The sequence below is a fragment of the Neodiprion fabricii genome, chromosome 2 (genome assembly GCF_021155785.1).
Source record: "Neodiprion fabricii isolate iyNeoFabr1 chromosome 2, iyNeoFabr1.1, whole genome shotgun sequence".
In the NCBI taxonomy this organism is placed as follows: domain Eukaryota; kingdom Metazoa; phylum Arthropoda; class Insecta; order Hymenoptera; family Diprionidae; genus Neodiprion; species Neodiprion fabricii.
Window position 1 is genome coordinate 24,191,671 of NC_060240.1, and position 17,405 is coordinate 24,209,075.

General features: G+C 39.5%; 1 protein-coding gene across 2 annotated transcripts in view; it reads right to left on the reverse strand.

Moving 5' to 3' along the window:
* Positions 1-17,405, reverse strand: part of LOC124175322 (tRNA dimethylallyltransferase) — a 116,856-nt gene that overhangs the window by 66,024 nt on the left and 33,427 nt on the right. For both annotated transcript variants that reach the window (XR_006869140.1, XM_046555434.1), the window contains exons 2-3: positions 15,037-15,174; positions 13,555-13,991 (exon numbers count right to left, since the gene is read on the reverse strand). Coding sequence is in view for 1 of the 2 variants with exons in the window: in XM_046555434.1 (XP_046411390.1) it covers positions 13,555-13,991; positions 15,037-15,174 (575 nt within the window). In the remaining variant the exon portion in view is untranslated. The remainder of the gene's footprint in view (positions 1-13,554; positions 13,992-15,036; positions 15,175-17,405) is intronic.

Consider the following 17,405-nt stretch of genomic DNA (forward strand, 5'->3'; position numbering starts at 1 on the left):
CACAATCGTGACTTCGTCCCTCTATTACGTAAATTATTCCAAAACAATGACCGATCAACGAGCAACTTACAAACTCAAGTTGAACTGATTCCAGACGACACGTAGTCACTTCTCGACAACGGTATTTCCGATTTGTTCGCTAGCATCATTATTACGTCAAATACGTTTTTCCATAACTCTAAATCTGTTACCGAATAAAGAATGAAACAATAAATAGAACATGATTGATTCGCACTTCATAAAATCGCAACAACTATACGTTATTACGAAAAGAAATGGTCGTACAATTAATTGTTGGATTTCATAGGTGTGGGGAAAAAAATGGACAGAGAAATTGGCTCGTGGATGTAAAATGTACCAGCATACTAGATGCAACAATGTTTAAATTTCTCTGAAGGTTTCTTCCGTTTTTTTCGACCTTCTTTTGCAGACTAGTCGGCATACCTGCGGTAGTTCAAGGAAAACTTTTACACAAGTACAGCCAACTCCAGGCATTCGTGCGTATAGATTATTGTAGATACATACGTACACGTGTATACGGTATGTACTTAGGTACTTTAGGTGCAAGTATGCGCCCTCGGCCGTCTCCTCAGCAGCATTGTTGCACGGCCTTTCTTCGCTCATTCAGGTTTTTCCCTACCTCGCTTTTTCTCCCTGTCGCGACATCCTTCTTCTGTTCTTATTCTTATTCGTCTTCTTCTTCGTCTTCTTCTACTGCTTCTTCACCGAGGAGTCGCCGAACGGTAAACCGGTTCATCACCATAACGTATAAGTCATAGCATGCACCTTCCTCCACCACCGGGTATTACGTGTTGATGCAACTTCCTTGTGAACCAAAAGATGCGCCGCAATCTACAGGGTGACTTTTAATTCACCGGGGTGCTATCCAAGCGATTACATTAATCGTTAACTATTTCTACTGGCTTCAATTGTTTTAAGATTTGTCTTGTGAATAAATATTTAAATGCATCGAAGACTTTCACTTCTGATTATTCTTAAATTGATATACCAATAATTATACGTTCAGTTCCAATAACGTTCATTCACGCTATTAGCCATTATTGGAATTCCATTGCTCTGTGATGATTCGCAACGTGGATTGCACATTTTTGAAATACTTATTTTCAAATACCTAACCACCTTTTGCATTTTTGTTTGATTATCGCTATAATTTTTAGCAAGAAATTGCTCTCTATAATTTCAAAACAAATCCAGGACTTGGTAAACCTCGATAATCTTCAAAACTAAAATTTCACATCGTTCTTTGCAAACAGAATGACGAATGCGGAATACGGTTGCTTGAATACAAATGTAAGAACATCGTAAATAAACTGTATAGTTCCAATTAAACCCACTGAGTTCATGTTAAAAAAAACATCTATAAGTGCTGTATCTTCAAGCTATGTAAAGGTGCTTAATTCCTTGTAGAAACCAAGTATGGTTTATAAGATAAATTACTTGTCTGATAATTTCATTATTGTGGAAAAAAAAACAAATAACGATTTTGGTGAAAATTCGAGATAATTTCGGGGAAACATTACCGAAAAGGACACATGCAAAAAAAAGAATACACAGAATAGGATAAAAGAGACAAGAAAAAAATTTGCCTTTCCAAAATTTGCAGGAGAAACGTGGATTTCGTGAATCTTTGAACAGGCGTGAGAGGAAAGTCCTTGAGTTGACCATATTGGTACATATACATAGAAATATATCCATTGGGTAAGCAGGTAGGTAAGTAATTTTTGTTTAGCGCGGGTAGGCAGGATTTACGATCAGGATATAAGAACGAGAAAAGCATCCCGTTACAAAAGGGAAACGCGCATATTCTCCGTACTCGGCCTCTTCCTCGGTTCCCATTTTCCGAATCCTGTTGTTCCGTAAGTAAAAAAGAAAAACCTAACCGAGACCTTCGTCGTCGTCGTCGTTCCGCACCCTCGTCAACAAAAGCGACAAAGGTTCCAGGACCGCCTGGTCCGCGTCTTCCGACCTTACGACCTGCCATTCTTACCTCCGGATGTCATCGTCGCAGAGCCGAAACAGCTGCTGCCCGACCACCGAATTCAAAAGAATGGACTCTGAGGATTTAGCTGCTGCGCACTTTCGTGGTTCTATTTAGTGCGTGCACGCGATGCGCTGCACATACTTTCCAAGGTGCCCATATCAGGGTTTGGTACACCTCGATCCGTAGTTTTTATCTTGACGATCTTTCGATTGGGATGCACTGGACGACGCTCTCCGGCCGGTCGTCATGAATTTTCATCTTTGTTAACATCGGGCTTTCGGGAATGGAACGAGCATACACCCGTCGCATAGCGCATCAGAATTGAAAATACAACTGACTCCAGGTGTTCGTTTGACTAACACACGCTAGGATTGCCACCCCCAAAATCTGGAACGGACTAGTCAATATAATCCATTCCAGCTGTTTGAAAACCCTGAAGGTCCCTAAACTCCGTGACTTCAAATCGGGTGAAGTGTTATTCGAATGTTTTCAAATCTCCGCAAATCCACGCGAAATCGGTTTTCTCAATTTCTCAAAACCTTTCTTCCATTCCCATGAGATTTCCTAAAACCATGGAAAAACCGTGGGAAAACGGTCTAAGCTGTAGATTGAAAAATAGTTTGAGGTCATTGGATTTGTCTGAATCTTAAAATAGCGTCAAAACTTTTTCGAGATGCTTGAAAATCATCCGAACAACATTGCGAAACCATTTTAAATTCTTTCGAAATCCAAGAATCATTTAACCTTATGCCAATTGGTCAGACTGTTACATTGTGATCGCAAGGATACTGCTTATCCGTTTCAGTAAAGGCCATATCCGGTTAAGAACGGATATCCGGCCTCCTCGCGGTTCAATCTGATTACGCAAACTGTCAGCTACCACTTCACTTGCGGTAAGTTCACTCTGAGTTGTAACCCCAAAACACCTCCCGATAAAGAACCAACAAATCAGATGTCAGTTTTTGATGTTATTTTTCAATTTCCCCACCATCATTTTTCCGAAGAGGAAAAAAAAATGAAAGGAAAGTTATCGCATACATTCCAAAGATGAAAGGTTTTAAGATCTAGATAATAACTTCCGACCATTATCGAATGGATGTTCGAACGGAATTAAATGACTACTCAGAACTGATTAGATTTTGGGCCTGATGAGTTCAGCAGTATTCAAGTTATTAGAATAAATAGATCAAAAAGTAAAAAAAAAACAATTCTTCTGACTGGCAATATGGACGAATTACCGACGTCAGTTTCAATTTAGATGAACATTGAAGTAATATTCGCCGAAATCCAGCATTCCTATCATCGTATAATCGTTAGAAAATCGTGCAATCTTTTCTTTTTGCCGTAATAAAATTGACGACGACATGGTGTAACCGTTTTTAACACTGCTGCGATCCGTTATTTTGTAAATAAAAACTGGCACCGCCTCAGGGCGAATGACACGTTATATATTTTATAAGTCACGTGCAAGAAAGTTTTCACACGGACAATTCAATCGATCATAGGCAGTACAGTAAAAAAAAAAAAACGTTGGCCATGACACTGATTAGATTTGGATCGAATGTCAATTTCAACCGATCTACTCGTATGCAACTAAAACGCAACCGGAATGAATCCGCATATTAATGCGCGTGTATGATGGACAAAATAAAACTCAGCTGCGCTTTTATACACGGTTGTAAATCCCCCTCAATACCTGTCCTAATTAGGAGAGTGGCTAATTCTAAGAATGTTTCGTCTTCCGACAAGCTCGTAATTGCTGTCAGTCATGTCATCGTATCGCTTGTTCGTCAGTCATCTCATCAACTGCCCTATTCCTAAGAGTGCTTTATAAAACCAGTTCACAAAGCGTACAAAGCAATTTTGAAAAGTCGAGAAGGAAGAAAAGAAAACCAGCGGTAAGAAAAAGACGAGGAGAAAAAAAAAAAAAGCGAAGTAACAGTGAGTATGGACTATTCTTGGATATGGCAACCATTAGCACCGAGTGCCAAGTCTTCTTAAGTATCTAATACTACGAACAGCCTACCCATCACTACGTATTTTGAATCTGTGTACGCCTACGTACGTAACTGGCAAATGTACGCAATCGAGGCAATCACGTGTAAATATACACGGGAGTCAGTAACCTCGTCCACGTAATTGGTACGTGTGAGCTTGAATATTGGATTGAGTAAGTCGTGAAGATACACCTCGTCTCCTCCTGACGTGTGATCACATGGCATCATAAAGTGAATTGGATCATACGTAACGTCATCTTGGGAAAACATGATTCTTGAATAATTCATTAGACACTAAAGTAATAAATCTGATGTGCTGGTTGGAAAGACGCATGGATACACTTCGTTGAATTGAAATAGAAGTTAAAAGAGGATCCATCGTTTGAAAGGGAGAAAGATTCCGATTTTTGTTGATTTAGTATTTCATCTTCCTAACCCTAGAACGCTACACTGGAGTCTTAAAAGTCTCAAAGCTGAACCGTGAAAGGCAGAGAGAAATTTTTTTTCCATGTATTATATATCAGAAGTATCCAGATTTTGCAACTTTGTCAATGTCGGGATGGATTTCTCGACAAAGTGACTAATCTAATTAAAACAAAAAGAAACAACAAATCAAAATACGACTATTTTGGTGAAAGTTATGACATAGAATCGGATGTCGTAACACAAACCCAGGCATTGTAGGTATGTCGCGAAAAATAGGTATGGCATGGGTTAATTAAGCATATCGGTATATGAAACCAAGCAATTCGAGAAGCTTGAGCGGTAGCAACATTAATTTATAAATGATATTTGAAATAATTCTGCCGTTAACTTTTTTCACTGACGTTTAATATTAACGGTTGTTTGATGCTACACTTCGTATATCTGGCGTAAATTACATGGAACGAACCGTTTTTACTTACTGTTCTTAAATAACATTTGCAGAAAATATATATTTATTTTCTAACAGTAGACAACGGTGATTATTTACAATCTATGTCACAGTGTGCAAGCAGTTGTACGTGATATTATACTTCAATGACAATACATTAAATTAAAATGTATAAGTTATTCCAAAGAACGTCGAAATGTATGGTACATCCTTGGATAATTGAAACATCATTGCACGTACAAAATTCATTTAGTGACTGTGTAACGGAACTGATTTAACAGATTGCAGTATAAAAAAAATTTTATTCTTAGAAAATATTAAGGATTTTTTTTTCTTTGTTTCGTGAGAAAAATAATTCAAGTATTCTTGTCTGCTTTTTTTTCGGTAAAAACAACATTTTCTGTCGACGGAACAGCAAAACACGAGGAGTGAAGCGGGGTCGACCGATCGCAGGTAGTAAAACACCAAGCTTCAGCCTGAAAGTCTAGTTCTACGAACTCTAGGGCCCTTTTTCTTTACTACTCGGCTGAATGAAAAGAGCTATTGGTATTTTTAGGTAGAAGTTATTAAAAAGCGTAAGTGCCACGGTTCTAACAAAAATCGAAGAAAGACTTCGATCAAAAGTGATTACTTCGAAAGTATATTTCTTGTCGGTGTTGTCACAATATTTCGACAACCGTTTAAGATCTCATATTCAATTTTGCGGAGAACTGTAGATAACACTCGAACGTATATATTAACTCTCTCTGCCTCAAAAAAATTTACACCGAGAATAATTTTCATTTTCATTCAATAATAACAAATAAACTCAATTTTTCTTACAGTTTTGCGTGATTTCGACACCTTTTTTTTTGGGAGGGGGGGGGGGGGGGGGGGGGGGGTTGTAATCTTTTTTTTCTGGTATTTTTATGCTTATTAACGATGGAATTAGCATCCCTAAAAATATCAACGATACATTGTAATGAACTCCCTTGTGACGAGCAACGAAAAACGAGACATTTTTTAGATATCGGACGATATTTAGTCTCTTAAATCCTGAAATTTACCCATATAGTTGAATAATTTCGGCTGTCAAGACTTGAAATTTTTGTCCAGTTTGGCCAAGAGTTACATCACGTATTTATTCGAATACTCGTCACTATCCAGCTTACGTAAATTAAGCCACATGGAGAAAATAGGTTTTGAAATCTGAATGCGTGTATTCCTCAAATTCATGAACATATTCTTCAAATTATTCCTCTGGCAAGATTCGATATAATACTCGTACACTTGTGTACGTAATAGTGTATTTCATACGGAAATGGATTAATTATTTCCAACAGGCATCAAGTCTAAGAATTCATTAGGCGGTACAAGTAGCGACACACAAGTAACTTTGTAAGAAGAAGGTTCAAGTATCGTCTAAGCTTGAAGTGCTCAATAAAAAAAAAAAAATAAAAAAAAATTATATAAGCATATAGTACAAGGTCAATGAAATACAATCCAACAATGGAGTTAATTCTAACTCCCCTATTTCTCCCCAGGATTAGTGGCGAAATAAGATTGCCGTACTAAAAACTAGGAAACTTGAATAAACCTTACATTGATTGAAGTGTACAAAGGAAAGTAAGTGCTGCGAAAAATTGCAGGACGTTTCTTTTCACTGCTACTATTATTTCACATCGCGAATGAAATTTCTACTTTGTAGACGGCCACGATATATGATATAGAAGAATTCACTGTACTCCTGATGTAACCTATGCAAATTAATGTCTAAGCTAGACAAGAAGATCTGAGTGTACTTGGTTGAAGGTACACTTGGGGACAATGAATCTGAGACGGTTAATTTTTTACACTAGACAGTTACGTTGGCAACACAGAGAAACCTACAGCGCCACAGTCGGCCGAGCGCGAAACAAACTCAATCTCAATAAACGTAACGTAACCCATGACCGTCGAATCTAACCTTAGAATACGTGTCGATCCAACAAGTCGTTATCTCCTTGGCATTCTAAGGTTAGATTCGACGGTCATGGGTTACGTTACGTTTATTGAGATTGAGTTTGTTTCGCGCTCGGCCGACTGTGGCGCTGTAGGTTTCTCCGCGTTGCCAACGTAACTGTCTAGTGCAAAAAATTAGCCGTCTCAGATTCATTGTCCCCAAGCGTACATTACCATCGGGGAGTCCCAGTCAGACGGTGGTTCAAGGACGAAGTAGTTCTAGCCGAACATAGAAGAGTAGAAGCGGTGAGTGGCCTTCCAAGTGTCTAATTCCGCAGAACGGACGCCAATCTACTCAACTGTGCCGACAAGTACTTCGTCGATATAGCTGCAGGGTGTGAGTGTATGCAACAAAAGGATACACGCAGATACGCACATCCCTCTTCACAGGGGCTTTGACGATGTTCGTGATAATTTCCCAATTGCTATCTTATTTACATATGATACACTATACGCGGAAGACAAGTTGTTGCAACACACGCAGCAGCACCAGCAGCGGCAATAATCGTCGTACAAATTTTTCCTCCTACAATTACCCAATGAACTTCACTTGAAGAGTGACACAGATTTTTTCCACCGCGGTATCATCTACGCTAACTGCTGATAGCTCATCAGACCGTGAAGAAATAATTCCAAGCGATAGGAAACCCGACCAACTTTGTAATACCGAATTCAACGAATCATTTATCAACAACACGTGTACCTGTAGAGATGAAAGACGTAAGTTTCGACATGTTCACGGGGCGAGAGAGCGAAGAGTAAGGTAGAAGATGAAAAATAAGAATAAGAGTACGAGGGTGGTCGTGGTGGTGGTGGAGAAAAAATCGTTCCCAAGACGTCGCAGTGCGCTTAGGCGAAGTCGACGCCGACGTAGACGTAGACGAATCAGGATGAAAAGAAGGAGATAGAGAAGTCTCGGTCGGCAATCAAAGTTTGACTCCGTGCCAACATCCACCCTTCCGGCTAACCGACCGTGGGACGGACAGACAGACCGATAAACGGACAAATATAATCTGGGATGAAAACCTACTGGAAGGTAGTAGGTCGAGCACTTTTCGGTGGATACTCTACACCTAGACTTAAAAACAATGTCAAGTTACGGACGAGGTTGAAGTTAGCAGCTTCAACGATGCGCGTTTGGGAAAAAGTCGTTACTTTGATCCTCAGGATTGTATGAAATTCAGCTAGTAAATCGCAACAAGGAAAACGTGTTCGTATCTCGAAAAGCCAAGTCCTTGAGAGTCGTTCTAAAATTGTACGACAGGATTTTCTTCCATCATGTTTCAAGGGTGCAAAAAGAAGCTGGGATTTTCAGGGTAGAAAAATATTTGTTAGGTTTCATTCTTTCTTTTGCTAGGCGACCAAAAGCTGCGAAGACCAGGCTGATGAAACCTATGAGCACTGTGGTGGTCCTTATTTAGAGTCCCGACAAATGATTTCCGTGCTTGTCCTCCAAATCGAGTCCAAATTACTCAAAAACAATTCCTTAATTTTTTCAGATATTTACCTCCACTCCTTGTGATGCCTCACGAGACTTTTTCGCCATAAGAATAACATGGGATCTTATGATCACTTTGAACTTTATCTTTTTTTTCTCCGACTATTTAAGTGGGAATGATTAGAATCTGACGGGGATTTCTCAAGTATAATTAACTCTTTCCGAGGATATTTTTTTCCGAGAATCAGAATTATTTTCTATCAGAAATCTACTATATATATAACTGAAAAATGAAGCTATCGGAAAGAAAGAAATATCCTCGAAACGAGCTAATTGTATTTGATAAATCACCGTTCGATTCAGATTATTTCCATGAAAATTGCGGTAGAAAAAAAAATAAAGTTATGTAATCTTATTTTTATGGCGAAAAAAAGCCTCATGAGGCTCTATGAGGGGTTGATAAGAATCTGAAAATATTAGGGAATTGTTTTTTAATTATTTAGAGTCGATTTGAGGGGCGGCACGGAAAAAATTAATGGACAACTTAAATAAGTAATAACCAGCCTAATTCGAAAAAATTAGTGGACGTGTTAAATAAATAATAACGACCCTAATGAGCACAATGCGAAGCTAAAAAAGAATGTAATGACCCTTTTATATTAATTAATATTTCAAGTAATCCGCTGGAAAGAATATCACAGTGAAATTTCGAAATATCACCATAAAAACTTGTCCGTTACATTTTTCCATATTTCTATAAGAATGTTTCAGTACATATACAATAATTTTCTGGTAGATCTTTTTTGTTCATTGAATATTACTATTGTTATATTATTACTACATATTTTGTTTACAACCTTACATAATAGCAGGCGTTACTAAATTTATAACACTTGTCCCAACATATTCCGATGATGATGATGAAACTAAAAGGTGATATCCAACAGGTAATACTTTCATATATCAAGTAGTCAAAAAAACAGTTTTGAACTAACAAAAGACTTTTGATGTTCACCTCTTAGAAACCCTGAAGTTGCCCGAATTTCTCTAAAATTTTCAGGGATAGAAATTGTTATCGACTTATGGACAATGAATATGAAAAATGTCACTCATCGATCACGGTATCATTTTACAAACACCTTTCCGACGTTGAAAAAAAAAAAAATGTCAGACATTATCCGAACTAGTAGATAAAATTAAAAAATTGCAACAATTGATCGTACAAATTTGAACTAGATCGAAATAGTCGTTTTCACGCTAACCTTTCTTTTGCGATATCGCAGTCTGTCTTCGAGTGACTTTTTTGTAACATTTGTTACCGGTATCAGAAGCGTTTCCAAGCATCAACGTTCTTAAGAGGTGACATAAGTAGGCTTTAAAGTCGGCCGAATTCTGCTCCAATTCTACACCGCAAAGTAGGTGGGAAAATACAATTTACGCGATCAACTGGAGAACGTAACTCGGTTGGTCCTTGACTGGGTCAAACACGTGTAACCGAGGCCGGGGCGGTTGGCTGGCCACGTGGCGATAGACTATCAAGCGTAAAACTTACGAAAGCAGTAAAAACGGAGATAGATATATCCCGTGAGGAGGAAAAAAAGAATTTAACCAGAACTATGCAACGCCCAATACGTTTCTGATTGTGACGATGAAACGATGCAAAATTGAAAAAGAAACTAAAAAGTTTTTCAACCGAATGTAGAACAACTCAAAAGTCCCAGTTTATTACTTTATTCAGTCTGAAAGACGATGGGAGAGAAGAACGTTTTAACCAATATCTAATGAAAACTCAAATAAGGTGTAATAATAGACTGAAAATTACCGATACCATTACCGTGGCAAGTCTGAAAGAAGATCACCTTTTCCAAAATTTATGTGAAACTATCGGGAGAAAAACGGGATTTTCAACGTGAGGATGCAGTTCAAACGAGTCATCAGCAACGAATTCGTGACAGAGCAGGAAGTTTCTTACAATCTTCTAGGTTACACACGGAAGTCTGAGTCACGATCTAAAATCGCAAGACATCTGGTGGTGAAAATTAGCTCGTCGAAAACGGCTGACGATGAATAAAAAATGATCAGCAGCCAACGGGATGGATCCGAGTCATGCAAAATCGCAGGAAGTTTGAAAAAAAAAAAAAAAAAAAAACGCCAGTGCCAGAGTGATTCAAAGCGAATTGCAGTCATCGAGAGTTATTCTAATCGTAAATCGGAACATTATCACGCCTTCAACATTGATCCATCTCGTTATGTCCAAACCACATATTCGCCCTATCGTAACCTGATGATATTTTGAATTGCAAAAAAGTGACTAATCTATGTGGGACAATATCTCTGAGATATATTGGAAATGCCGAGGAGCCGGGCTGTTCGCAAAACTAGGCTGAAGGACATACCGAGCTCGGATTTAAAGACATGCCGCGTCCTTGAACGGTGATTCGTTACCCTCGGCGTAACAATACCAGAAATTGGTTCAATATTGAACATTCAAATTGATCCGGCACATTCAAGCACCGGACATTTAGTGCCAAATCGACAACGTTCTGCGATATACGAGGAAACGAATTTCCTCGATAAAATCTGTGACAAGTTTTTCCCACCAAATGGAATGGAATGCCGTGCAACCTCCGGACAACGCCCAATTTGGGTGACGACCACTCTTTCCTTGGCATTGTTCGTTTATTTATTTATTTACGCATCCTCTTCCCTCCTCCCTTAAATAGATTCACCGATCACTCGCCACTCCAACAGGTCTTTAGCGAAGAGACTAGACCCAGCGATACCCGGCTGTCTTTGCCCGTCACTCTCGCCGCCCACGTCGGGACTCCACGTGTCGCGGTGCCATGCCGGTACCACGCACACGCGTGCTGAATGCCATCTAAGATCCACACCACCATCGGACGGTATAACTTGAGTCACGCGACGTTAAAATCGTCGTCGGAACGGAGATCTGACCTGAAAAGAGGAGCCGCGTGCGAGACACGACCGACGAATACGTCCAACCAGAATCCAACAAAATTTTCACCTCCAAGTTTTGATGCTGGGCGAATCTTAAGCTCGGGATTGTGATGGTTGGGGACAGCTTTCGACATCTCCAATTGGAGAGTTCGAGGTCTTTTGCGTCTCTTTACCTGAGATGCTTGCATAAACTCAAAGGTTTCGGAGCCTCCAAGAACGTTTCCAGGTCAGTGTATCCTACATATTAGACTATCGCTCGTTAGCTTCGAGTTGTCTGGTCGCTGCTGGTGCGTCTATCATGTGCCCAGACGATGTCCGAGGTTCTATGGGAACAGCAGTCGGTTCAGGCGAAAGTTTAATTTGGTTTTGATGACATTCCCGGACGATAGATACCAGCGCTCTTTCTTTGGGATCAAAGAATACGGTATTGTGTTACATGTTCCGTTTTGGCGATATTCGAATGACAATTGTCGCAGTGTAACCGAGCGTTAGATGTGCGTTTGAATGATTGAGCTGCGTGAAAAGTCACTGTTAGTTTTAGAATATTGAAAGTAAATCGAGCAGGTTTAAATTCCTTGTAAACATGTCCGGTACAAGGTTCACAGTCGAGTTCTGCCTGGAAATGACCTCAAGTGACGCGATGATTTCCTGCGCAGTGTGTTTTTCGCCCCTCGCGTGGCAATTGCACTCGAAATAAGTGGCGCAAGTGTAAGCTAGTTAAATCAATCTGAATCTCAAATTTCACCAGAGACAAATAACTTTCTTGACCATTCATTAACGAAATTGAGCCAAATTTGATGATTTCTAACAAAGGCAACAGCTTTTATTCACTCCAAACCCCCGGAAAAGACTTTCTGTTCAATCATCGATCACATGTAAATCGCTGGTATAACCTTGTCAGCTTCCGAGGGGAACTCTCACTTCACTTCCGCCACTCCCAGTGACACCTTTAAGAAGTTGACTTGGATCCAGTGGACTGAAGCAATTGCTCTCTTTTGTTTTTCAATGACTACCGATGAGTTTGTACCACGTATCAGTCAAGTTTCGAGTACCGTCATTATATATTTCAATGTCTTCCTTCGTTTTCGGACATTAGCTCACGCTAATTGAGAGCTTTCAAGAGACATTTATAATCCTTTACTTCGACTGTTCGTACACTATCGATCGTTTCGAGGGGTTGCCCAACGATTTATTTCCCGAGCTCGGGGTAGTCCCAACAAAATTGGTTTTACGGTACCCTCTAAGCGCTCTTCGTTGGCTTATCTCTGAAACCACGTGCACTTGACTTAACGTGTGAATATTTTCTCAATATTCCGTAATCCGAAGGCGTAAGTAATTTTCAATCAAAATTCACAGAAATTTGTTCTCTTTTTCAGCGCATCGCTCTTCTTCCGGTGATTCCGAGGACATTAAATCATCGCGTGTAAGAAATTGTCACTCAAACGAAGTGCGATACTCATCCAGTCGGTATATTAGAACGCATGGATGAATTATGCGCGTATCTACAGATTCTCAACGTATTTTTACAGCACGGTAATCATCAAGGGGACGGGCGAGGGATCAGCCTCGAGAAAATCATCAGACCAGCAAAGTCAAGGCATGACCAATTACGAGGCTTACCTGGCCGCAACAATTAGTAGGTATACCGCATTATAATTAATATAGATGGCTACCGCCGGGACATTGTGGATATAGCCTTCTTCCCCTCAACTGCCGGTGAACTACGACTGACCTTTACTTTAACCAGGTACCCGGGTACTCACTCCATTAAAAATACAGATCAAAAAACTCGTGCGCGGTTTCTTACACATGATGCAATTAGTGTAATTGCTAGCCGTACATTCGTTTCATCCTTACGGAAGCGTATTGATTTCGAAGAGGAAATATTTTCTTCTTACCAACACCTGCTCGTGTATTCAAAATAAACCAATTTGAATTGAAATCAATAACTTCTACAGTTTTCAGTCTCATTAGTTTCAGCTTCCAAGTAAGCCAGCATGTCAGATTCGTTGCGGTGAACCCAATAAAAGTTCGATGAAACGAACACCAGATTGAAGTTAGTAACGTTGATATAACGAAATATCAAAACTAAAGTCACTGTTTCGAAAATTTATAACGACTTTAAAATATTTTAATTTCCAAAATCCGAGTACGTTTTACTTTTTAAAAATATATCACTCAGTTCGAGACGATCCCACAGTTACGAAATAATTATTACTCCTAAAAACGAATCGTTACATCACGTTACAAACTTCTTTCGACACTTCTCTCGAAAGGAAAACCACGATTCAAGCATTACACTGACCTTATAATTTTTCGCCGGTCATTCGGATGCAATCTGTCAGCCATTGTTGCGTCAACTTCTCTGAGCTTCCGGTGCAGCTCGTCGGTGCTGATTGCGTCGTCGAATTTGATCTTCTTCGAAGCCGGGGCGTCGATATCGGCACTTTCGTATTCCTGTGTTTCACTTTCGCACACATCACTCACCCGATTTTCACCCACTGCACTACGATTTTCATCATCAACCACGACAACACTCGTCGCACGATCCGATTTAACAACATCACTACCTCGCATATTCACGAAACCATCGCCGCGGTCGAAAACTAAGGAAGAACACGGCTCGTCGACCGCGGTATCCTTTGGATCCTCGATGAGCACCTGCCACAGCAGAGATTCTATGTAATAATTCGTCCCGCCGACGATTATTGGCACCTTTTCGACACTCAGGAGCTTGTCTATCTATGTCTATTAAGGAAATCGTAGTAGATTAGAATGGATTGAATAAGAAATTAATCGACTGGTTAAGATGAGGATATCGATATCATCTGTACGGCATATGGAAATACAGAATATATTCCGAGTTGATTGTTTTTCACAAGAAATAAAAAAACTTACCTCAACCCTGATCCGAATCTTTTCAAGTTTTTACTGTCGCAATTTTCAATTCTGACATTTTACTCGTAAAGTTTCAAAATATTCAATCTGGATTCTCAGTATTTTTTTTTTTTTTTTTTTATTCCTTACCAGATTTATATTCAACCAATTTTGAGTTCGAGGTGAGAAATAAATTAATATGATATTCACTGTAACAACGATTTATAATCCTGAAATTCTAACTGAATTCTTCAAGGTACCAAAAGCATCGCGATAAAAACTAAAAGTATTTCAACCATCGATACGATTCGCCACGAAAAACTTGAGACGAATTGAAATCTTTTGTACCCACAGAATGTTTTTACGGCTTTCCACGAAGTTGTATCGAGGCATTATTAGCTTTAATAATATATACGTACAGAACAGGTGTATAAAAATAACGTCCAGATCGACAGAGCGATAAATTTCTCCAGACACAAATTAAACTCACCGTGCTTATCTAGCTAACAGCGAGTTATCCTAGACATTCAAGCTGTGTTAAATGTATAATAGTAGCGTTTGACTCGAGGCAGGTGAAATTAAAGCAGATGAAATATGAGGGCAGTCGTAGTCCGCGTGTCACCAGGTGCACCAACACTCGGACAATTATGTGGTATTAATCAACACCCAAACGGACCAAATCTAACATCTACATTACGAGGCGGACAAAAAGTTCACTTCCCTGCCCACTGGGTGTATAATTGTGAGATTATATGGGCAAATAACAAGGACGAGATGAAAATTTACAAATTACTACCTTAAGCTTGATCATCGGATCATAAGCTCCATGACTCGTCCAATCGGCACACGATCAGGAAGCGCCGTGATGCCGACAATCATAGTCCGTCTACCTGCTGGTATTAAAGGATACAACAGGCAATGCTCTGTTCCTGAAATCAACGACCGAGAACGTCGACAAGGGATCCACGACGTCGAGCATATGGTGCGGAGCCATGGCTTGCTCTTCTTTGGTTACCTTCGCTGTAATCACGTCCAACCCTTTGTAGACCTGAAAGTAGAAGAAGGGTCGTCGTTAAGGAAGATAAGAGGAAAAGCTACACGTCTGAAACGCACCCGTAAGAGGTCCGTTTCCGTTTTGATCTATATTTTATTTCTACGGTGTTCCATTTTATTGGCAATTTCACCGTCGTCGGAGAAACATGACTTTAATTGCAAGGAATTTGGGATATTTGCTCAGTTCCCAACCCAATTACGGATTCGATTCAATTCTATCATTCATTCCTTGTTCTGTTTTTGTTGTAGCGATAAACGTCTATAAGTGGATTTCCTCATTACTTCGGTCTTGATTTGCCAAAAGTTTAGATAGGGACTTATTATCGGCAGATACGGATTCTGCAAAGCACCTTATTATTAAGTATCCGCTAGATTTATGAGTTTTAACAGCATCATTCCACCTTCGAAATGCAACGCATGTTTATTGCAGACGTTGTCCCTCTAACCGTTATCCACTTCAAGTTCAATATTTTTCTATGACAAAAAATGTCAAATATGCTGTTTCAAGTGATGATAATTTACAGACATTTCTCAAGAGAAAAATGATTTTGTTCTCTATTTATTTCACTAATTTTAAAAAAGCTTTACTTAGAAAACTTTCAACTAATGTACCGGGTCGTTATACCCGTACGATTTACAAATTACAAATGCATTGTCAATAAATAGTATTTTCCAAGACAATCGAACAGAGAAATTGAATATTACCGGCAAAAATTTGACTCGTTGAACAGTTTACGTTTGAGGATAATTGCTTGCCAGTAATTTACATATGCTTTGAAAATTGAGTTTAATAAATAACTTTCTCCATTAATCGATGAAATAAATTAAAAAACTAGTTGTTCCCACGATTAACGATGACTTAAGATTATTTTCATCTGATTATACGACAGTATATTCGAAGTATCGAAAGAAAAGTATAAATTATAAAAAACGAGAATTATATCATTGATATTTCAGGTTGAAACATTCGTTAATAAATAACCATTCGAGTATAAAAGTTGTACAAAAATGTTTAATACTTTTCAGGCTAGGAAAGTTATGTGCGCAAGCATTATCAAATCCTAGATGGTCTGGGTCAGGAATTAGTCGAGTTACGTTGCCGTGACCGGCGTTATTATTATTTTCGATGTTATTGCTGTTGTTTGTTGTAGTATAAAATGTTCATGAAGTGTGTAAAAATATATTGAATTAGTTATGTCGATTAAAGATTGTTTACATCTCAAAAAATTAGAATCTCCACAAGTTTCGAATGGAAAACTTTTTCGAATATCGTATTTTTACACTTCTTAAGTAAAAACTTCGAGACTCTTGCCGGAGTTAAAGATGTCGACTAAATACAAATTCCAAACAGACGTTTCATTTTCATACATGTGCACAAATTTCGCTCACTTAAAGCATATCGATATTCAAAAATTTCGCGATATCGCGCCACCCCGTTGGAATTTTTTTTTTTTTTTTCTTTCCAACCGAGTAAATTATATGGTACCAAACTTTATTTCACAGGTAACAAAAAAACACTCTCAACATCTTGCTACATGAAAGATGTCGCGTGCGAGGAAAAATCATTAGCTGCAAGCTCCGAGGAAAAGATATAATGTTTGTAGGAACTGACTCGAGCAGAGCCCGGTTCCGAACACTGTTGGTAACACTGAGAAACCTGCAGCGCCACAGTCGGCCGAGCGCGAAACAAACTCATTCTCAATAAGCGTAACGTAACCCATGACCGTCGAATCTAACCTTAGAATACCGCGGGGATAATGACTTGTCGAATCGATACGTATTCATTCTGAGGTTAGATCCGACGGTTATGGGTTATGTTACGCTTATTGAGATTGAGTTAGTTTCGCGCTCCGCCGACTGTGGCGCTGTAGGTCTCTCCGCGCTGCCAACGTAACTGTCTAGTGTAAAACATTAGCAGTCTCAGATTGATTGTCCCCAGGTGTACATACGTGCATGGGACAAAGCCGGAATTTCGTCGGGGTTCGAATCTCGGATTTACCAAAAGGGGGGCCCGAGGCACGCGCCTCGGCGACGAGCGATGTTCGTCTCTGTAACCGGTACCGGTCCACCGTCAGGAACGAGACAAAGGGCGCTCTTCGCGTCACCTGTTCTTCCCCCGTTTTATACTCCCGATGCAGCCAACTCCTGTTGGGAAACACCTGCCGTCTCACTAAAAGCCCCGTGCGTATATCTATACGTGTATCATTATTACACCGCAAAGGCAGA